This window comes from Pelophylax lessonae (assembly GCF_965119305.1).
Source record: "Pelophylax lessonae genome assembly, chromosome: 3".
In the NCBI taxonomy this organism is placed as follows: Eukaryota; Metazoa; Chordata; class Amphibia; order Anura; family Ranidae; genus Pelophylax; species Pelophylax lessonae.
Window position 1 is genome coordinate 515,075,555 of NC_138770.1, and position 22,649 is coordinate 515,098,203.

A 22,649-nucleotide genomic window follows, 5' to 3' on the forward strand; every position below is an offset into this window, starting at 1 on the left:
TTCCTCTATGGTGATGCAGCAGATGTGTGAACAGAGCCACAGGACTTGACAGGTGTGCAGGTATGGGTGAGTGGCCCCCAAATGCACACTGTTAGGGGCCACAGACTTGCATCCACATGCCTGTCAAATTAGGACCTGTTGCTGCGTTTGTACAGCTGCTGCACCCCCATAGCATCACAAACTGCCTGCACACAGCTCCAGCCACATAAAAAAAACAAAACCCTGATTCACACTGTATAGGCCACAGTGTCCATGTGAATGACCCTCTAGACCAGGGTCGGGAACCTTTTTAGCTGAGAGTCATGAACACCACATATTTTCAAATGTAATTCCGGGAGAGACAAACCCTATATTTCAGGGGTCGGAACCTTTAATATTCATATTCTTGGGCCGCAGCTATACAGCGAGTAGATGGAGCCGTATGAAAGTGCCTGGAGTCCGGTCGGGAAGAGAGCAGAGCAGGCAGGTATGCAATGAGGCCAGAGTGGTGAAGCACCTGCAGGCCTGCGAGTGATTGAGTTGAGTATAGGCCCTGAGAAAATTGCAGCCAGCCGCTGAAGGCCTCAGAAGTGGAAGTGAAAGGCAGCTCCTGCGGGTCCCCAGGTGTCAGAGGGGTAGGAGATTGTGTCTGTCGGAGCACAGGGAGCAGATGGCAGGTCTACTTACTGGGCAGTGATTGCACAGCACATGAGCCGGCGGCGGTACCACAATCCGGTCACCCAGAGACGAACTGAGGGTAGCGGTGGGTAGCCCACAAAGTGTGTACCGTCGATGGGTGCAGAAATCTTTGGCACCGGGAACAGCTACGCGGATGACACTGGATTGAGTGGTAGATGTAGCGGAGATCTGGGACTACACGTCCAGCGCGGCTCGCGTCCGGACACGCCCCCCCTTTATTAAAGATTTGTCTGCGAGCCAGATGCAGCCATCAAAAGAGTCACATCTGGCTCGCGAGCCATAGGTTCTCTACCCCTGCTCTAAACCTCCTTTACACACAAAGTTTTATTTATTAACTCAAAACAGTTTGATCCTTTAGATTTAGAAGGAACTTTGCAAGATATGTTGCATTTGTGTCCATTAATAATGATTTTAATGCACTGTTTGGGGGGAGAAAACTGAATTTTTGTAAAATCTTACCTGTAAAATTCCTTTCTCTGAGTCCTCCGACAGTCGCCGCCTCTTCATATTCGTCACATATGGGGTATTAGACTTTGCTCCGAAGGAGTAGCTAGGCAACAGAATATGTTAACAACAAAGCTTTTAACATATCCCACCCTCAAGGGGTGGTCCCCTCAGTCAATACCCTCCTACTTCCTGCAACCATATCTCAGTTTTAGTGGAATAGCAGTAGAGTATACAACCAAACCCCAAAAGAGGGGCGGGGGCGGCGACTGTCGGAGGACTCAGAGAAAGGAATTTTACAGGTAAGATTTTACAAAAATTCAGTTTTCTCTTACGTCCTCCGACAGTCGCCGCCTCTTCATATTCGTCACATATGGGGACGTCCCAAAGCAGTGCAAACATGAGGGGTGGGAAACGCATCCGCGCCGAAAGGCAACGCAGTCTCCGCATCAAAGAAAGGAACCTTACCAAAGGAAGGAAACCAGCTGGGCAACAGCAAAAAAACAAGTGCTCAACAGGAGCAACAACCCAGGAAAAGACAAAAAACCAGGGGATACAAAACTTATCCCAACAGCCAGGAGTCCCCAACAAGGGATCCTAGGGAACAGCCGCACTAAGAACCTTGCGGCCAAAGGAAGCATCCGCCGATGCCTGAACATCTACTTTGTAGAATTTTGTGAAAGTGTGCACGGTCGACCAAGTCGCCGCCTTACACACCTGGGCTACAGAAGCCCCATGACGACAGGCCCAAGACGTACTCAGAGATCTAGTAGAGTGCGCCTTCACAGGCACAGGGGGAACCTTCCCCTGCAAAGCATAGGCCTGTTCAATGGTCTGCCTGATCCATTTGGCGATGGTAGAGGCCGAAGCCGCCATGCCCTTCCGAGGACCCTCTGGAAGAACAAACAAGGAGTCCGTCTTTCGAAAAGACTCAGTCGATTTAAGGTAAACCCTTATCGCCCGAACAACATCCAGAGAATGCAATCTCACTTCCTTTGGATGTTTAGGCTTCGCGCACAACGAAGGCAAGACAATATCCTCATTAAGATGGAATTCCGAAACTCGTTTCGGAAGAAACGAAGGATTAGGTCGCAAGACCACCTTATCCAAATGAATAACCAGGTACGGAGACTTGCAGGACAAAGCCGCCAGCTCCGACACTCTGCGAGCCGAAGTGATCGCCACCAAAAAGGCGACCTTTTTGGACAACATAGACAACGAGATCTCCCTGATCTGTTCAAAAGGAGCACGTTGTAACACAGATAGAACGAGATTCAAGTCCCAAGGGGGCAGAGGATCCCTCCTAGGAGGAACCAGATGCCGCACACCCTGAACAAAGGTGCCAACCAAGGAGTTGGAAGCCACGGGACGTTGAAACAGAACGGCCAGTGCAGACACCTGACCCTTTATCGTAGCCAGCGCCAAACGCTGATCAACACCCGTTTGAAGGAAAGACAGCACACGGGAAACCGAGTACGTGCGGGGTGCCTGGACTCACACCAGGCAAAATAGGCCTTCCAAGTACGGTAATAAACCTTCCCTGAGGAAGACTTCCTCACGTTGATTAAAGTATGAACGACCTCTGGAGAGAGACCCCTCTCCTTCAGGACCTCGGTCTCAACAGCCAGGCCGTCAAAGCCAGCGACTGTAAAGCAGGATGGTATATCGGTCCTTGAGACAGTAGATCGTCTCGAAGAGGCAGACGCCACGGGGCGTCGACCGCCAGATTCACGAGGTCTGCGTACCAGGACCGGCGAGGCCAGTCCGGTGCCACAAGAATCACCGTGCTGCGTTCCGAGTGTAACCTGCGAAGGAACCTGGACAGCAACTGAATCGGTGGAAACGCGTACATCAGCCTGTACTGATGCCACGGGGCCACTAACGCGTCCGACGCGTCTGCCCGAGGGTCGCGCGTCCTTGCCACGAACCTCTTCACCTTGTTGTTGAGACGAGACGCGAACAGGTCCACATCTGGAAGACCCCACTTTGCGCACAACATCTGGAAGACAGCCGGGTGGAGAGACCATTCCCCCTGATCCAGGGTCTGGCGACTCAGATAGTCCGCCTGCCAGTTCTCCACCCCCGGAATGTGAACCGCCGTTATCGCCGGGACATGAGTCTCGGCCCAAGACAGAATGTCGGCCACTTCTCGAGCCGCTCGGGCACTCCTGGTGCCCCCTTGGTGGTTGATGTAGGCCACCGCCGTGGCATTGTCCGTCTGCACCCGAACCGGGCAGCCCTGCAGCCGGTCCGTCCAGCGATGAAGACAGACTTATCGCACGCAATTCCAGAATGTTGATCGGAAGGGAAGACTCCCCCTCCGACCAAGTCCCCTGGGCGGACAGAACGCCTAGAACTCCACCCCAGCCCGACAGGCTGGCATCCGTGGTGATTACCGTCCACGAGATCGGACGAAACGACTTGCCCCCGGACACCAACGGGGACTGGAGCCACCACAGAAGGTTTCCTCTGGTGCGATGACTCAACGAGATTTGAAGATCCAGAGATTGAGGTCGCCCGTCCCACCTGGACAGGATCTCCGCTTGGAGACCCCGCGTGTGAAACTGGGCGAATGGAATCGCCTCGAAGGCCGAGACCATCAATCCCAGACATCTCATACACGTCCGCAGAGACGAGTGCGGAACGTCCCTGAGGGACCTGACTTCCTCCTGGAGAGTCCTGAGTTTGTCTTCCGGCAGGAAGACCTTCGCCTGCACCGAGTCCAGAATCATTCCCAGATAGGGAAGACGAACCGACGGACTCAGTGTCGACTTTGGAAAATTTATCGTCCAACCAAACTCCTGCAGAGTTTGCATCGTGACAGACAGGTCCTTCTCCAGACCCTGGCTGGTCGCAGACCGAACCAGAATGTCGTCCAGATACCCCAGGACAGAAACGCCCTGGGCCCTCAATGCCAGAACCGGTGCAAGCACCTTGGTGAAGACCCGCGGAGCCGAGGCGAGACCAAAGGGCAACGCCACGAACTGGTAGTGATCCTCCGCAATGGCAAATCGAAGGTATCTCTGGTGACCCTCGAAAATGGGGATGTGAAGATACGCATCCTTCAATCCTTCAAATCGATGGAGGCCATGAATTCCCCCGGAACCAGGGCAGCCACCACCGACCGCAGGGATTCCATGCGGAACTTGCGAACCCGCACAGAGCGGTTCAGAGCCTTCAAGTCCAGATTTGGACGAACCTTGCCCTCCTTTCTGGGCACGGTGAACAGATTGGAATAAAACCCCCGAAACCTGTCCCGATGAGGCACCGGAACCACCACTCCCTGAGCCCTCAGGTCCCGCACCGCCAGGTGCAGGTCCCGCAAGCGCTCTGGAGACAGTTGAAGATTTGAGGGAAAAAATCTGCTCTCCGGCCGAGAGAGAAACTCGATCTTGTAACCAGATCGAACGATTTCCTGAACCCATCTGTCCCGCACACGGGCCAACCAGGGCCGAAGAAAACCGAGCAAGCGTCCCCCCCCCCCCCCCCAAAACTGGGTGAGGGCGCCCCTTCAGGCCGAACTGTTATGGGCTGCAGATCCGGATTGGCCGGACTTCTGTTTACCAGACCAGGGCTTCTTCTGAGAGCCTTGACCTTTGAACGGTTTTGCCCTTGTAGTGCGGCCGAAAGGACCCCTGAGGGGGCCGAAAATTAGCATGCTTCTTCCCAGAAGCCCCCTTAGCCTTGGGGAAATGGGGCAAGAGAGTGCTCTTACCCCCGGTGATCCCCTTAATCAACACATCCAGGGACTGCCCAAAAAGGCGAGACCCATCATAAGGTAGATTGGCTAAGGTCTTACGTGAAGATTGGTCCACCGACCAACATTTTAACCAAACCAGGCGGCGAGACAACACCGCCACGCTGTGCACACGTGCAGCCAACGGAACCAGGTCCAGGTCCGCATCACACAGATACATGACGCCCTGGTGGATTTGATCCACCATATCCAGGGTCGCCGGCGAGGCCGAGTCGGCCACTAGGACGCGCCTAAGCATCTGCGTCCAACTTGCGATCGCCTGGGCCGCCATGAGAGAAGCAAACAGAGCCTTAAGCATAGAACCCGTAACAGAATAAGTATGACGGGCAAGAGACTCCAGTCTCCTATCCGTGGCATCACGGAACACAGGGGAATCCTCTGCAGGAATCGCAGTGGCTTTGTTCAAAACCGCAATTGCGTGATCCACTGGGGGAGGCACACACCACCTTTCATCAGTGGAAGGCGAAAAAGGATAATGCAGCTTGAATCTACTTGGCACCGCAAAAGGTTTGCGCAGATTGCGCCATTGATCCTTAACAGCGCGCTGAAAATCATCATTGCAGGGAAAAACCTGCGGCGTCCTGCGTTTTCTCTGCGTCCCATAAGCCGCCAAGGCAGCGGGGGGACACACTTCGTCCTGCAAACGCAGCGTTTGCTTTATGGAAGCAATCAACTCATCCATGATTGCAAGCTCTTCAGGCGAGCCAGGGGGAGAATTATCAACCCCCTCAACTTCAGCCTCCACCTCAGACCCCACTAGATCAAGAGAGGAGCGGGACCCCGATAAGGAGGCCCCCGCCATAACAGCCCCATCACCTTCACCCTCAGAATCAGAGGAAAGAGCAACTCTGGGCCTTTTAGTAGATTGAGCAGCCACCAGCATCTGCACCTGAGCAGCAAGGCCAGCCACAATAGTGGCTAAATCCCCCCCTGGGGGGGGAAACAGCGGTCCCCTGGCTTTCCACCAATGCTGTAGGAAATTTGCCCTCCTGAGAATCCATTGCCCCTGTAATGCCAGACAACAAAGGGTTAACTGCCCCTTGTAAGCAAGCGCGGCAAGCGCAGCCCACCGCACCACACTCAAGCACAATAAGACCCCCACAGGGAATATGCAAACTGAACACAGGCAATGGATAGCAAGAACAGAAGGATAAAACCTGAGGAGACCCTCGCCGCTGCTGCTGCCTCGATCGGTGTTCCTGGAAAGAGGAAGTGATGCTGCCAGGGCGCTCTATGTAAGCCTATGGAGGCTACAAGAAAATGGCCGCCATGCATGTAAAACATGCGGCCGGAGCGAGTGTAGGCAAAATGGCGTCGTTTGGCGCCGAAACCGCCGCTCCACAGTGCATTAAAACACACATTACATTCCAAAATCAGAATACATGTCAGATCGCCGCAGCGATCGCTGTATATGCCCAAACATGCCAAAAAAAACATGCCCCACAGCACACAGCTTCTCACACTGACCAGTCTGACACACACAGTGTCATACAGCTCCCCCCCCCCTTGCAGCCCACAGCATGCAGCCGAGAGATAGGGAGACAAGCAGTGTGAATAGAGGCAGGTTACACAGTCCCAGACTGACACCCCCCCAGACAGACAGGTCCCCACATAAATACACTTACCTCACATGGCGTGGGGGACCCGCACAGGCGAACAAGCCGCTGCACATGAGGCAGGGAGAGTCGCATTCAAGACGCATACAATGGGGGTTAAGAAACCGCACAGCGTCCAGTGAGGTAGCCACCTCACCAATCATCCCTGCACCGAACAGGGATGGGTCGTTCACTGTGCCAGGAGCGTTACCTGGCTGAACGCTCGATGGCAGACTGGGAAGCCACTGACCCACGACCTGCGACCAGGGGGATCAGCCCGAGACCCAGTCCGCATGATCCTCTTCATCAGAAGAACTAACGCTGACAAAATAACAGCTAAGTAAAGGTAGAGAGAAAACTCAAACAAAAATTTTAAAAAGAAGAAAGAGTCTGGGACAGAAAGTCCCAGCACAGAGAGAGCCAGCCACTCCTGACAAGCTAGACATTAAAACTGAGATATGGTTGCAGGAAGTAGGAGGGTATTGACTGAGGGGACCACCCCTTGAGGGTGGGATATGTTAAAAGCTTTGTTGTTAACATATTCTGTTGCCTAGCTACTCCTTCGGAGCAAAGTCTAATACCCCATATGTGACGAATATGAAGAGGCGGCGACTGTCGGAGGACGTAAGAGAAATTAGATTTTCTTGTCAGGTAGGCTTTACAGGGCCCTGCAGCTCTGGCTACAGTCTACCATTTATCTTCTCTCCTGCATAGCAGTTTAAAAAGGAATGTGAAATTTGTCTGTGCTCTTACAATAATTTTTTTTTGTTTAATAGTTGTTACGAGAAATGCAGCATTTTACACTATAGTGAATTGTCCATATAGGTTGGAGGTGCACAAGCTAAAGAAATGATTACAACAAGCTGCAGCTAAAGGTATGTAAAAAGGATGTCAATAGGAGCCAGCATATGAAATGTAGGGCATCACCTAACTGGGTTTTTGAAAAATGTAGTTGGATGTTGGACATCCCTTGATGGTGCTATAGTTGTGTAGACAGGTGTTTCACTGTTTAAGGGTGGGTTAGGTTGGTGTAGAATTTTTCTTATGAGGCCACAATAAAAACGGTGAAAATGTCGTGATCAATTCAACCACAATGAAGAAGATGCCCTTAGGTTCGTTGTCTTTTTGGACATCTTTTTTTGCAGCATGCTGCTCTTTCAGATTATAAAAATGCTGGTCTGGACTTGTCTTTTCGGCAGGAACCTCCTGTTGAATATCTTCTGTCAGCCATTGTTTTGCCTTGGCCAATACATCAGAAGAGAAAGCATGGTTCTCGTTTGAGGATTCAAAAGACTTGCCAGCACTACATTTTTAATCTCTTCATGCTTCTCAAAACATATCAAAGTTCTCTGGCTTGACAGACCATCATTTGAAAGTTTGAGGGTGTTGTGTGCCATGACACTGAGGTCTGACATATCAAACCTCATTCCTTTCTGCAGGTTTGCTCCGCTGTCTTGAAGGAGCACAAGCAACATTGCAAATGACTTGTTATCCGTGACCATCTCTGATTATTCTGTCCAGCAGTTGGGATCTTCCATATGAATCTAGACAGTGACACCTGTTTTTTTTCCCCGAAACATATCTTATTGTTGCCTGGCCCTGGGATAGTGGAGGAGGCATTTCAAAAATCACATTGATATTCATTTTATTTTTTCTGTGCTGCATGATATAAATCAATATGATGAACACTTAGATGGGCCAAAGATTTGATATTGTTTTTTGCAGTTACTGATCCCATACTTATATTGTTTGTGCATGCGTTGCACACTGCTGCTTTTCCTGGAGATGGTTGAGACGAGAAATAGTCCCAAACCACACTTACTTTCGGTCTTCATCCATCTCCATTGCAATTTGAAAAGGACAATAAGGTTAAAAAAATGGCTGTCTGCTGGCACCCTGCCTGCTGTAGGTGGCTTGCTGGCACCCTGTTGTGGGTCATGGGCTGACGCCTGGCAGTGTAGCTGGCTGGCACCCTGTTGTGGGTCAGTGGCTGATGCCTGGCAGTGTGGGTGGCTTGCTTGCACCCTGTTGTGGGTTGGTGGCTGACGCCTGGCAGTGTGGGTGGCTTGCTGGCGGAAGGCCCAGGAGGCACTAAGCCCCCACGTAACTAAGCGCTCACATAAAATGCACCTTGACAGAGAAAGGAGAACCTGACCCTTGATTGAATAGGCCTGCACCACCAACTGTCTGATCCAGATGGAAATGGTCGCAGCAAGCGGAGGACAAATAGTGAGTCTGATTTCCTGATGGATTCGGTAGCCGCCAGGTACATCCTGAACGCCCGAACCACAGCCAGAGAATGCAAGGCAATCCCCTTAGGATGCCTAGGCTTGGGACACAGGGAAGGCAACACCATGTCTTCATTCAGACAGAAACCACAGACAGACAACCATGAAGCACAAAAACTTTATCTCCATTTACCACCAAGTAAGGTGAACAACAAGACAAAGCTGCCAGCTACAACACCCAACGTGCAGAAGAAAAAGCCACTAAGAAGGCCATCTTCTGGGACAATGCAAGAAGAGGAATCTCGCAAATATTTTACAACAGCAGTTACTGAAAAACCGAAAGCACCAAGTTGAGATCCCACGCAACGGAGATCGCAGTGAGGGAGCCAAGTGGCGAACCACCTAAACAAGGTGCGAACCAAAGAATGCATAGCCAAAAGAGTGAAAAAACCACCAAGGCCGAACTTGTCCCTTGATCGTACCCCGAGGCCAGGCGCTGCTCAACACCTCGTTGGAGGAAAGCCAAACTGAGTCACCGAAAAGGAGCAGGGGTGAACCCAAGCGATTCCCACCCACAAAGTACGCTCCTCAAACACGACGGTAATTCTTAAAAGTAGATTTACTACCTTGCAGCAGTGTGGGAATCACCGGTTCGGATAACCCACTATCCTTCAGCACCAGGCTTCCGACAGCCAAGCCGTTAAGTCAGTGACTGAAATGCAAGATGGAAGAGTGGCCCTTGGGCCAACAGATCTCTAAGAGGAAGTCTCCATGAGCATCGGCGACTAACCATATCAGATCTGCGTACCAAGACCAGCAGGGCCAGTCTGGAGCCACTAGGCTGGCCGTAATCCCTTCTGCCCCGAACCTATGCAAGAAGAGGAAAGACAGAACAGATACTGGCCCCGAAGGAGCCACCAGTGCAGTGCGTCTGTAGCATCGACTAGAGAATCCCGAGACCGTGCCACAAACCTAAGCACCTTCCTACTGAGACGAGAGACCAACAAGACCACCTTGGGAGTTCCCCACCGGAGACCCAACTGATGAAACACCTCCGGAGGAAATGTCCAGTATATTGATCTGTAGTATGGATTCTACCAGAGTTCAGACCCCCCAAGCACAATCCTTGCCAAAAACGCCACTCCACTCGGACAGGCTGGCATCCGTGGTGACCACTGTCCAGTACAGGGGAAGGAAGATTTTCCCTTTCGAAGCATCAGAGAGCAAAGCCACTGAACCAGAGACCCTCTCTTACCTCTGCTCAACAGGATCAGATTGTCTAGAGACGGGATTCATCCTACAGATTTTGTAGCTTGTCCCATGGGAGGAACACCCTGGCTGTGGCCGAGTCCAGAGCAGGCCGAGAGCCAATACCTGGAAATTTAATTTACAACCGAACTCCTGCACAGTCTGCACAGTAATCTCCCGGTTATCCGTCAGAGTAGTCGGAGACTCTGCTCGCAGAAGATCTTCCAGGCACTCCAGTATCGCAATCCCCCGCTGGCGCAACAATGCCGACACCAGGGCCAACACTGTGTTAAAACCTTGATAATGCTCCTCGCCCACGGCAAGTGGAGGAGGCGCAGATGACCAACATATTGGAATATGAAGGTAAGCATCCTTGATATCGGTAGAGGCCAGAAGATCCCCCTGATGTAGGGATGCCACTACCATACGAATGGACTCCATTTGGAACAGCTGTACCCACACAAGCAATTCAGAGCTTTGAGGTCCAATTTTGGACGTACCTCGCTTTCCTACCTGGGACCTGTAAATATGTTCGAATAAAACCCAGGAAAAAAACAAAAACGTTCCAATTCTCAGAGCAGAACTATCACCCCTTGTAGTAGCAGGTAGCATCGTCCCGAAAAAACCCTCGCCTGCAGTCTAGGGATAAATGCAGGTAGGAAGGAAAGCACCTTTCTGGAAGATAGGCCTGAAACTTGATCTTGTACCCCGACCGAATTATCTTGTGGACCCACTTGTCTCGAATGAGGGAGGTCCACGGGTCCGGAAGGCTTACCAGACCAGGTCCTATTGGAACCTCCGGAGGAGGTCCTTATGACTTCGATCCTGCTTAACGATATCATGCAGGGAGGATCCCAACAGGTGACCCCCCACAAAGGGAAGATCAGATAAGGCCTTCTTAGAAGTCTAGTCTGCAGACCAGCATTAAAACCATATTCTACACCAAAGGACCACTGCTGTCACAGACAGCCGCATCCAGGGAGACATCACAGACGAACTGCAACCCCTGGACCAACTGGTCCGCCAGCTCCACAAAGGCATGAAGAAGCTGTTCCCCCTCCACATCCTGGCGCAAAAGTTTTGCCCACTCGGTTAAAGTCTGGTGCACCAATGCGATGGTGAACATCGGCCTAAGGATCAAACCGGCCACAGTAAACATGTGGCAGACCAAAGTCTTGGCTCTCCTGTCAAAAGGATCTTTGAAAAACCGTAGACTCCTCCACCAGAATTAGGGTGGATTTATACAGCCAGGAGACCTGGGAGCCCACCACAGGTGGATCTGCCCCCCCACAGCACCACCCGGTTCAAGGGAGGCGTCAAGCTGACCATATGGCCCAGCAGGTCACAGCCTAAATTTCAGTGGAGGCCCAGCCGCATTTGCCTGGATTCACAGTCCAGTAGATGCTCAGGGAGAGAGTTGGGGGCTTCAGCTAAACTCACTGAGGCCGCCCCCCAACGGCAGCGCCCAAAGCAGCCACTTGGCCCAGTAGGAGCCGACCACCAGGGCAGTGGGGGAAGGCGAATGCCCGTCAGCAGCTCTGTCAGCTTCAGCAGGTCGGACAGCTTGGCCTGCCAGCAGGCCAGGCCCCGTCCAGTGGGGCTATGTCGCTGCCGATCTAGTCCAGATCGGAGATTGTGTCACGCTTGCTGGCTGGACTGGAGAGACCTCAAGGATCTAAAATATCCAGTGCATCTCCCAGTCCAGCAGTTGATTGTAGTTCTCACAGGAACAGAAAATATTAAAAAGAGGAAAAAAAAAATTGTTTTAAAAAAAGAAAAAAATGTTAGAACCGGAGATCCAAGGAAGTAGGTCCTTACTCCTGACTGAGCAGAAAAAAAAAAAAAAAAAACAAACAACTTGGTGCCTATAGCAGGAAGTGGGAGTATATCCCCTGGGACTGCCCCATAGGCTTGGTGTCAATGAACTACTCCTGTCGAACGAAAGAGAAAAATAAGTTACACAGACTACACATTTTCAGATTTTTTGGGCGATTTGCATTTGTCCTGCACCAAAAATGCTTGCCTAAATGTAGGAATTACATAAAATACCTCACATGTACTGAAGACCACAAGATCTAAAAACACTATTTTTCAAGTAAAAGTCTTACTGCTCGGGGTGGAGTAGGGAGTATAACCACTATCAGGTTTTTGTTGTGGTCAAAGTCCAGGTTGAGAGATTTACTGTCCTGTGACCATGCAAAATTTTACAGTGGTCACTAAAACAGGAGAATGTGTGCCAACTGATGTACCATTTAAAGATGTACCCTGGTAGAAGTTGGGTTAATCTTGCAAAATGTTTGCACTTGCCTGCAGAGATCAAAGCACACCAAAACAAAAGCTTTGATCTGCACTTCGAGACAACAAAAAAAAAGTTATTTTAGGCATGCACACGGGACGTTTTTTGCATAGACTCCTTTCCTCCTGGTAGCGGAGTTTGGGCAGAAAAAATGCTTGTGGGGGGGGGGGGGGGCATGACCAGGATAGAGTGGGGTAGCTGAGCTTCTGATATCCCTGAGTGTTTCCCCATCACAGCTCACCTCCTTGGCTGCTGGTGATGCCTGCAAAGCACCAACCTGCCTCTCAACCACCTGGTGGCAGCTGCACTCGGGTGCATTGGAGAGGCTCTTCTTTCCTGCTCCCTCAGCCTGGCTTGGAACTACCACCAAGATGGCATCCAGAACACCGCCTGCTTGCCTCTGGAGAGAGGGAGACCACGCCATGCCTTCTGCATAGCACCAGGTACCTTACTATAGCCCTGCACATTCCACAACATCTGACATGGGGGACAGAGAAAGATTGGGATCTGAAAGAATATATCAGGGTTGTCCCAACTAAAGCCGATATTGCTCAGCTATTTGCTTCTGTGGAACTTTCATGCAAACAGGCTATACAGGTCCCTCTCAAAAAATTTGCATATTGTGATAAAGTTCATTATTTTCTGTAATGTACTGATAAACATTAGACTTTCATATATTTTAGATTCATTACACACAACTTTAGTGCAAGCCTTTTATTGTTTTAATATTGATGATTTTGGCATACAGCTCATGAAAACCCAAAATTCCTATCTCAAAAAATTAGCATATCATGAAAAGGTTCTCTAAACGAGCTATTAACCTAATCATCTGAATCAACTAATTAACTCTAAACACCTGCAAAAGATTCCTGAGGCTTTTAAAAACTCCCAGCCTGGTTCATTACTCAAAACCGCAATCATGGGTAAGACTGCCGACCTGACTGCTGTCCAGAAGGCCATCATTGACACCCTGAAGCAAGAGGGTAAGACACAGAAAGAAATTTCTGAACGAATAGGCTGTTCCCAGAGTGCTGTATCAAGGCACCTCAGTGGGAAGTCTGTGGAAAGGAAAAAGTGTGGCAGAAAACGCTGCACAACGAGAAGAGGTGACCGGACCCTGAGGAAGACTGGGGAGGGGGAAATGCCAAAATGCCTGAAGTCCAGTGTCAAGTACCCACAGTCAGTGATGGCCTGGGGTGCCATGTCAGCTGCTGGTGTTGGTCCACTGTGTTTTATCAAGGGCAGGGTCAATGCAGCTAGCTAGCTATCAGGAGATTTTGGAGCACTTCATGCTTCCATCTGCTGAAAAGCTTTATGGCGATGAAGATTTCATTTTACAGAACGACCTTGCACCTGCTCACAGTGCCAAAACCACTGGTAAATGGTTTACGGACCATGGTATTACTGCGCTCAATTGGCCTGCCAACTCTCCTGACCTGAACCCCATAGAGAATCTGTGGGATGTTGTGAAGAGAAAGTTGACACACAAGACCCAACACTCTGGATGAGCTCAAGGCCACTATCGAAGCATCCTGGGCCTCCATAACACCTCAGCAGTGCCACAGGCTGATTGCCTCCATGCCACGCCGCATTGAAGCAGTCATTTCTGCAAAAGGATTCCCAACCAAGTATTGAGTGCATAACTTAACATAATTTGAAGGTTGACTTTTGTATTAAAAACACTTTTTTCTTTTATTGGTCGGATGAAATATGCTAATTTTGAGATAGGAATTTGGGGTTTTCATGAGCTGTATGCCAAAATCCTCAATATTAAAACAATAAAAGGCTTGCACTACTTCAGTTTTGTGTAATGAATCTAAAATATATGAAAGTCTAATGTTTATCAGTACATTACAGAAAATAATGAACTTTATCACAATATGCTAATTTTTTGAGAGGGACCTATATAAGGGCTCAAAGAGGATACCACGGCCCTGCGTAACCAGGTACAGACCATGGAGACCGGTCAAGACTGGTCTATTTCAGCCTAGCGAGAAAGGCAAACGGCATGAGGACACCAGATTTGTTTCCCACTGTCCAAGACCTATTTTAAGTATTGGTGACATGGCCCCACTTAAGATGGAGATAGATCGAGTTCACAGAACCCTTCTGCCTGTCCTGCAAGATGTTAATAGACTCAGGGTCATCTGCAAATTGCACAAGTATTTCCTGAAGAAGGCAACGAGGAAAGCTGCAAGAGGTAAACCACGCTGATTTTGATGGAGCATGGGCATCCTTTTTCCCCAGGCCAGTCAAAGAGAACACTTATGCAACCACGAACTCGAGATTATACACCAGACGGACACCCTTATCAATATGGATGATCTGCTTAAAGTTTGAGAGACTTTGGAGCTCCAAGCGATAGACTACCCTGACTGGACGGTCCAGGGCATTTATTCCACTGCCACAACGCCCTGGCGACTGGAGACAGGCGTCTTCAGGATCCTGCAAACAGAATCACACAGGTCGCGGTGACACCAGAGATGCACCCCAGCCTGATGCTTGTGTAATCCTTGCTCAGCTTGCTTCAGCGGTTAAGATTTTGCCAGGTGGGCACCTCAGGAGGTCCTAATCCTAAACCCCTTCTCATTGCTTAGGCCCCCTGAAACAACTTAGCCTGCCTGTGTTTAATGAACACTATTTATGTAGCCATGTTATGTGTCTCCTATGAACACAACCGATCTTGGTTTATAGAGTGCCTTTTATACAATCGCCAACCTTAATGGCTGTTACTTCCATTTATGCAGTTTCAGGGCTGCGGTTAGAAATCACAGGGCCCCATAAAGCCTACCCCCACTCTCCATCCTGAAACATCCCCGTGTGCCCGAAGCAGCTGTCGGCAGGAGAGGAGGGAAGCTGCTAGCGCTGTGGGGGGAAAAGGGGCACACAGCAGGGCCCGGACAGCAGTTGGAAGGGACGCATGTGCTAGAACCAAGCCCTCTGCAGCCAAGTCAAAGGGAGAAAGGAGGAGAAGCTGGCAGTGCTGCAGGGGGGAGGCAGAGGAGGATTGGTATCTGCAATAAGGCAGTATAGCCAGCCCACCTTCTCGGCGTGTGCCTGGGCCCCCCTTTTGAACTGATGGGACCCGGGCCAAGTACAGGAGGGCTGGCTGTACTGCCTTGTGCAGTTTCCACCCATAGGTTTTTTTTATATTTCAATGTTGCTTCACACCCTGGGGTGATGGAGCATACTCGCTTTGTTATGATCAGTAATCTCCCCCACATAGGTTTGTCCTCCTTTGAGGATGGTCTGCATTCTGAAGTTCGGTAGGCGGTCGTAGGATGGAATCTCAAACCTCTCCACCGTCACTGCTACTCTGTGCAGTTTACTCCTATGTTATACAAATATATTTTTATACTTTTGTTTTATGTATTGCAATGTTTCCTAAAACCTAATAGTGAATTTAAAAAAAAAAAAAAAAAAAAGCTTGACGCTTGTAAACTTGTGTAACGTGTTTAAGCACATCAATTGCTTTGGCATTAATTCATTTCATTGGCAATATTAACCTATTCTGCCCATTGAAATGATTTATCGCTTAAGTGCTAAATGCACCTAGTGCTTAGGAGTGTTTTAGGTATGTCAAACTTTTTTTTCCCTGCCAAAACTCTTCTACTCTTGGACACACCAGCTGAAAGTTTTTTTTTCAGCCTCTAAACTTTTTTAAACCTCTAAATGCAGGGGTGTTTAGAGGCAGAAAAAAAAAAAAAAAAAAAAAAAAAAAAAAAAAAAGCACACAACAAAACAAATGTCCCTAGGAGCAGCACAAAAAAAAAAAAAAAAAACATCCAGTGTGCATGAGCATCAGTTTTAGAAGTTAGACATGATCATGGTCCTTACCTGCAAAGACTACCGCTGTTCCAGGTTTTATCCAGCTAACCGGAATCTCCTGAGGCTTTGTACTGCCCATAACAACAACATTAGCTGCACCAAGCTTAAAAATGGACAAAAAAAAAAAAAAATACATTAGTATTTTAGACTCCTAAACATCTAGGTTCTTTAAAAGGCATGTCTGGGCAAAAATATAAACACACTTATTCAGCACATCTCTATGATAGTTTTGTTTTCTTAAAAGGCACACATGGAGAAATGTGTAAACTATACCGAGAAATACAAGCTGATGCAGCCAGAAGTCCAGTAAGCCCCTAGATTCCTGCCTGAGCTTCTGCTGCACTGAACTACCAAATGGATTTCTTTACCCTGCCTTGAGGTTCTCCCTTCTAATTTTAAACAAAGTTCTGGTTTAAAAAGGAGGTTTAGCAAAGTTTTAATTCTATGCGGGAGGTGTGCTTTAGGGAGCCCTGGGTGTTCCAGGATCCTAGCAATGCCCCCGATCATGCCCTGTAGGATGGGTCATCTGTAGAAGACAGCATATTACAACTTTTTAGCAGAATTCATCAGCTGTTTGAAAAAAAACCCCAAAACTATCTTGTCCAGATCTGACAATTCATTCAACAGAGGGGAGAAAAAAGAAAAAAATGTACAGCTGTAAAAGCATTTAAGTTCCACTTCATGGAATTTGCTGCCTCCAAGTGGATGTAAACCGAACATCATGTTCATTAAATTAAATTTGCTTCTGACCAAATGGGGCATTTGCAGTAGTTTAGTTCATCTCATGTTAGCAGATAACAGTTCTTTTCGGATCCCAAACAAGCAAACTTGTGAGCAATTCAAGGTCAGAGCTCAACAAACCCCAGGCGCCAGGTCGCAATTGCAACTAGAAATTGCGTCCTGGCGCCTGGCCTTGTCAGCCCATTCACTGTTGGCACCAGACGTGAACATAGAGTGTAGGAGTCGCCAAACGATTGGCCACGATGCACGCCAATCGCTGGGAATCTCCAATCAGGTCCCTCCTCCTTCAACCCTATTGGCCATCTCCTTACGGTCTTTTTTTTTGTCTTACAAGCAAAGCCTGCCCCTGTATTCAGAGCGCTGGTTGGACGGGCTGCTGGATTCTCATCTGTGATTTGCCAGTCAGGCAAGGCGTCAGGTGGCTGGGCTACCTGCGTCTCTCGCTTTTGCCTCGACAGGCTGGTCCGGACGGCAGCGGCTCGGTATCCTGTCTGTAGCTGACACCAGTTATCGCCGGTGGTGGTGGTGAATGTGTCTTCCCGAGGAAGAGACATGGAGCTGTGTGAGGTGACATCCCAGGGAGATGTTTGGCCGGTGTAGCTTGTGTTGGCTGCATTTAGTGCTCTCATCTCTGCTCACCTGAGCCCCCCCCCCTCCCCCTCATGTCCTGGGGGAGGAGTTATAGTATTTTAGGACAATTTTTTTTTTATTAATATTACATAATCCATTTTTACTTAATATTGTGTTACTAGTTTACCAAATAAGTATTTGTCTAGATTTATATCCATCAGTATACAGTTTATTTAAAATATATTTCATGTGTTTATAGTAATCCATGTTTTGCAATAAAATCTTTATCCACACATAGGTTTATTTAATTTAAAAAATCAATTGATCATGAACCATTGAAGTTTTTTTATGCTTATTTCACATTTCATTATTTTGCTGTAGCCCCGATGAAGGGGGGGGGGTTGCTTGAAACCCCTGAAAACACAACAGCAGATGTATTCTACATTATTCTCCCTATAAAAAGACAATTTGGACTCCAAGACCACCCAAATTGCACTGTAAGGGTCCTGGTAGAGGAGAGCCACCTAACCAGATGAAGTTGGACTCTAATCGTTAAAGACGCTACTCCTTATATCCTGACCTAAACCAGGCAAATAAAAATGTGGTTCTTTTGTCATTTCAAGACTCGTTCGTGCTTTGGTGTATCTCATATTTGCTTGGTAATAGGTTTCTATGCAAAACATCCCTGTGTACTACATAGATTTACAGCCATTTGCCACAGATTCAAGGCTCGTGACTTGCCTTGTTTCTAAACTTGAAAAAAAAAAAAGTGTAAAAAATAATGTGCATGTATAATTTATCCTCTATTAGCCTGAGACAACTTCATTGACTGAAAAATCTTTCAGAGAGGTAAAGAAGGTACAGGAACCTTATATTTCAGAACAATTTGGTTGCCCTGTCCACGTCTCATTAAGCCTACAAACTAAAGCAGCAAATTCAAGAGCAGAAATGTATGTGAAAGAAAAGGTTTTTATACTGGCTATGGAGTGTTGTGCCCTCTGAAGAGCAATCTGCTTGCAGATCACTTTTCAGGGGGCTTTTAACAGGTGGTGAAGAGTTTTCTCCTCCTCACTGCCTCACTAAACCTTATAATGCATTTATCTTAAATTTACAATTTTGCATCTGTAATATGCCGTGACAATGATTGTGAGAATAGATGTACCCCTTACGTTTTGCATTGCTTTTAGCTCTGCAAGATCAAGGCTGGGTTCACACTGGTGTGAATTGGAAGGGGGGTTTACCTGCATCCAATTTGTGTGTCAGGAGCCTGTGACCAGTCATCAATGGAGTCAGTTCACACAGCTCCGGGACAGTTTTAGAGCAGTTTGCAGGAAATTTGCGTGAGTCTTCTGGTCCGTTTCAGGTCCGAATTCAACCAAAACACAACCCTATAATGCAGCACCATGGCCCCATTAGACAAACTGGGCAAGTTTGACAAGCGGTGTCAAATTCTTCACCCCGAGTAAAAATATCGTGGCCAGAAAGCAAAGCATCATGGATACAGCATGTGAACAGCCCCAGCCAACTGTTTATTTACAGTTCCTGTGGGTGGTCAAACCGCTGCTCAGTTGCTGGTTTTTACTGCCCCCGACCACTCATCTGAAAGAGACCAAAGTATGCTTTTTTCAGCCAAATACATTGAAATGGCAAATAATGTGCATTGGGCATTTGCTGTACTGGGGCCCCTGACCTTCCGGGAAGCCAAGTCTTCTGCACTCCAAGTTACTTCTACAGTAGGTCTTTCTTATTTTCATGAATTAAGGTCTCAAATATTGAATGGGCAAATTGTATTGTAGCATACATTGTACTAACAGTAATACACAGCTGAGTTGATCAAGTCCACCAGACAAATACTTTGTCACACATCCTTACCAATGCAATTTTAGAGGAATGTAAAGACAAATGAAAATGTGAGGAAAATATAGCTATGACTAGGGGTGCCGAATAAAATCGTAGAATTGATGCATCGCGATTCATCCGTCTGATTCTGCATTGATGCTACGAACCGCCCCAATCCATTATAGCGGATGACGTCATCCAACGCCCAGCCTCTCCTCAAAGCAAGAGGAGCATTTTGAAAGAGGAGCCATGTGCGTTAGCTGCGCCCTCTTTTCCCACCTCCTGCCTAGCCGGCGTTCCTGTGTTGCAGGCTGCACCTGGACGCACTCGTCCTCAGTCCTCCCCACACTCTCAGACTGTCATCGGGAGCCATGGGCGTTAGCCATGCCCTCTTTTCCCGCCTACTGCCTAGCCGCTGATGTCATTTCCAGCGGCCTGGCATTCGTGTTGCAGGCTGCTGAGGGAGGCCTGAGTGAACGTCCCAGTCTCCCGGAATACTGGACGTGCTTGTCCTCAGTCCTCCCCACACACTGACTGTCAACGGGTACTTGGCACGGCAGGTACTAAAGTCATTAACCCCCCACAGGTGTCTTTCCAATTTAACAATGGCGATATAACTCATTCAGCCAAGGATATGGTAGCAATGGCAAGAAGGTGCAAAACTATTGGCTACATATTTTATCCAATTGTTTTTCTCCATCAGCAACATATTTATCTCCAGCAGCAAATACCCAACAGTATATCTACTCAACAGCAATTAATTTACCTTTAGCTGCTTATATCCCCCCCTGCAGTGTATATACTGTACTTTCAGGAGAATATATTCTTTTATTATTATAGTGCGGTTTAAGATGATACTAAAGGCTATTTTTTCTTGAAAATAAAAAAACACACTTTAACTGTTGACTGTCTCCTGTAGTATCTCTGCAGTCTCGGACCCGCTCTTGCATCAGGTCTGCAGTCTCGGACCCGCTCTTGCATCAGGTCTGCAGTCTCGGACCCGCTCTTGCATCAGGTCTGCAGTCTCGGACCCGCTCTTGCATCAGGTCTGCAGTCTCGGACCCGCTCTTGCATCAGGTCTGCAGTCTCGGACCCGCTCTTGCATCAGGTCTGCAGTCTCTGACCCTCTCTTGTATCAGGTCTGCAGTCTCTGACCCTCTCGTAACATGTCTGCAGTCTCTGACCATCTCCTCTAGTATATTGGGGGGAGCCTAGCGCTCCTTTGTTGTTGTCTGCTGTGTTTAGACTTTGCTACATGCAGGGAGTGTTGTCATCTTTTTAGGAACAGATAAAAAAAAAAAAAAAAAAAAAAAAAAAAAAACACACGATTTGAGTTCAGACTGCTTGAATTTTTGATGAAAACTATGGGCAGTAATCGTGATGCATTGCGTTATCGAATCGTGAGGCCAGTGAAGATGCGCACCTCCAGCTATGATCCTAGAGTAGTACTCATCTGGATAATTAATTTTTTTTACTGGATTTGAATTTTCTCAAATAAATGGAGAAAAAAAAAGAAAGATACAAAAAAATATTACATATAAGAACATATAAATTCTGTGCACCCAGCACACAAATATTTAATTTTTATGCACACCTTTTACACCATGCCAACAGCACAGCTTAGATACAACAAGGGGAGTAGCAATAGCTAGCTACTTTCTAGCATAATGCTACAAGAAAAAAAAAAAAAAAAAAAAGTATACATTTCTTGTATGGTTATGTTATTTGCCAATTTCAGATACAACTTACATACATAGTAGTTGAGGTTGAATAAAGACAATAGTCAATCTAGTTCAAGCTGTGTAGGTGTGTGTGGCGTAATCATTCCACATACCCTTTAATGTTCTGATCCTTGAGATTTATGTCCAAGAGTCTTTTGAAAGTAGCCATACTTCCCTCTTGTGGTAGAGGTAGTTAGTGCGGGATGTATGGCTACTTTCAAAAGTAAAAAGTGCTTGGTACAGTCCTTTTACTAAATGCAGAGATTATGTAAAAATTACATAAGCCATTCCCCTTAAAACAAACATGCCAAGGTCAGCAGCTATACAGCTTGGGTAAACATTTCTAGAGTGACTCCAGATAGCAACTGTTATGACTGCACAGAGGAAGGTGCAGCTGCTTCTACATCTCATCCTCCGCCATGTACCTTATTCTGCAGCTGCTGGGACTGCCAGGAGCAAATTGTAGAGACAGCACCTCTCTTCTGTAGGAGATAGTTCAAGGGAGCCTCCAGGGAACCATCAGCACCCACAATCAACACATTCTTCCCATTGAATGAGTTGTTCACTAAGAAAAGAAAAAATAGCTATTAAAGAAATGCAAAACCTAAATTATACCACACACACACACAAAATGAGAGATTCCATAATCTAAAAAAAATAAATGGTTTGTGGAGTTGTGGATGGGCATGATTTTCTCTTTTTATTTTGTCCTGTCCTAAAAGCACTTTAATTCAAAAGAAGGCTCGTCACCAGTGCCTATTATGCCTCTTGCATGGTTTACAATATGCCTGTCTGTACACCGGCAAGTGCTGTGTATATTTGAGGAAAAAAAACAAAAATCTGCATTCCCGGTCAGTATTTTGCACCGGTACGTACAAACAATTGCAAATATAAAACAAATCTTATTGAGTTTTCCCTAGGAATGTACTGTTCACACGATTTGCACAAACAAATTTGCGCATAAATATCTGCAAAACAAACACCTGAAATTACGCCCAAAAAAGCAGATGCCTACACAGCAGTACTTTGTGCAAGAGCCTTCGAGGTTTATGCTTTTTGTTTCTGGATTGCAGGATAGTAATCAGTATACAAAACATAAAAACAGGTGACATGCAAGCATCTGGGAGGTATAAGGCATGAACTTCACTGAGGAGGTTTACTACAGGCACACCTAAGCGCTAGTGTCAGGTATGTCAGAAGAAAACATAAAGGGCATCCCCCCCCCGCCCCCACGGTGGTGGAATGGCAGGGCCCAGTTGCAAGTGAGACCTTTGGTAGTGTCGCCACTGATATCAGTATATTTTTTTTACTATTTTATTGTTTACAATTTTTTTTTCTTCTTTAAAAGTGCCCCAATGGGGGGGGGGGGGGGGGGGAGTTTGGTGAGATCAGGGATCTAAACAGACCTCTGATGTTCCACCTTGGATACAGCCCTAAAATCTCCATCTCTGCAGCCTCAGCAACAGAATGAATGGGCAAGATTAGCTTTGTGCAGGGCTTCCCGTTCACAAACTGAAGCATAGTAAACAGTTTACTATACCTCAGTTATGAATAAAGTCAGTGATTGGTATGGATCATTGACTATTCATCAAGACAAGGAAGGGGCAAGTAAGTTACAGATTTACCAGCCCCTTCCGTGCTCTCCATCCTGAAAGCATTTCATGCAGCAGCTGGGAGAAGAGAGGAGGTAACCCAGCAGTGCTG

At 47.7% G+C, this 22,649-nt stretch overlaps 1 protein-coding gene across 2 annotated transcripts in view; it reads right to left on the reverse strand.

Moving 5' to 3' along the window:
• MTHFD1L (methylenetetrahydrofolate dehydrogenase (NADP+ dependent) 1 like) overlaps nucleotides 1-22,649 on the reverse strand; it is a 562,387-nt gene that overhangs the window by 472,733 nt on the left and 67,005 nt on the right. For both annotated transcript variants that reach the window (XM_082251220.1, XM_082251219.1), the window contains exons 7-8: nucleotides 21,371-21,510; nucleotides 16,084-16,177 (exon numbers count right to left, since the gene is read on the reverse strand). In XM_082251220.1, the coding sequence (XP_082107346.1) occupies nucleotides 16,084-16,177; nucleotides 21,371-21,510 (234 nt within the window). The remainder of the gene's footprint in view (nucleotides 1-16,083; nucleotides 16,178-21,370; nucleotides 21,511-22,649) is intronic.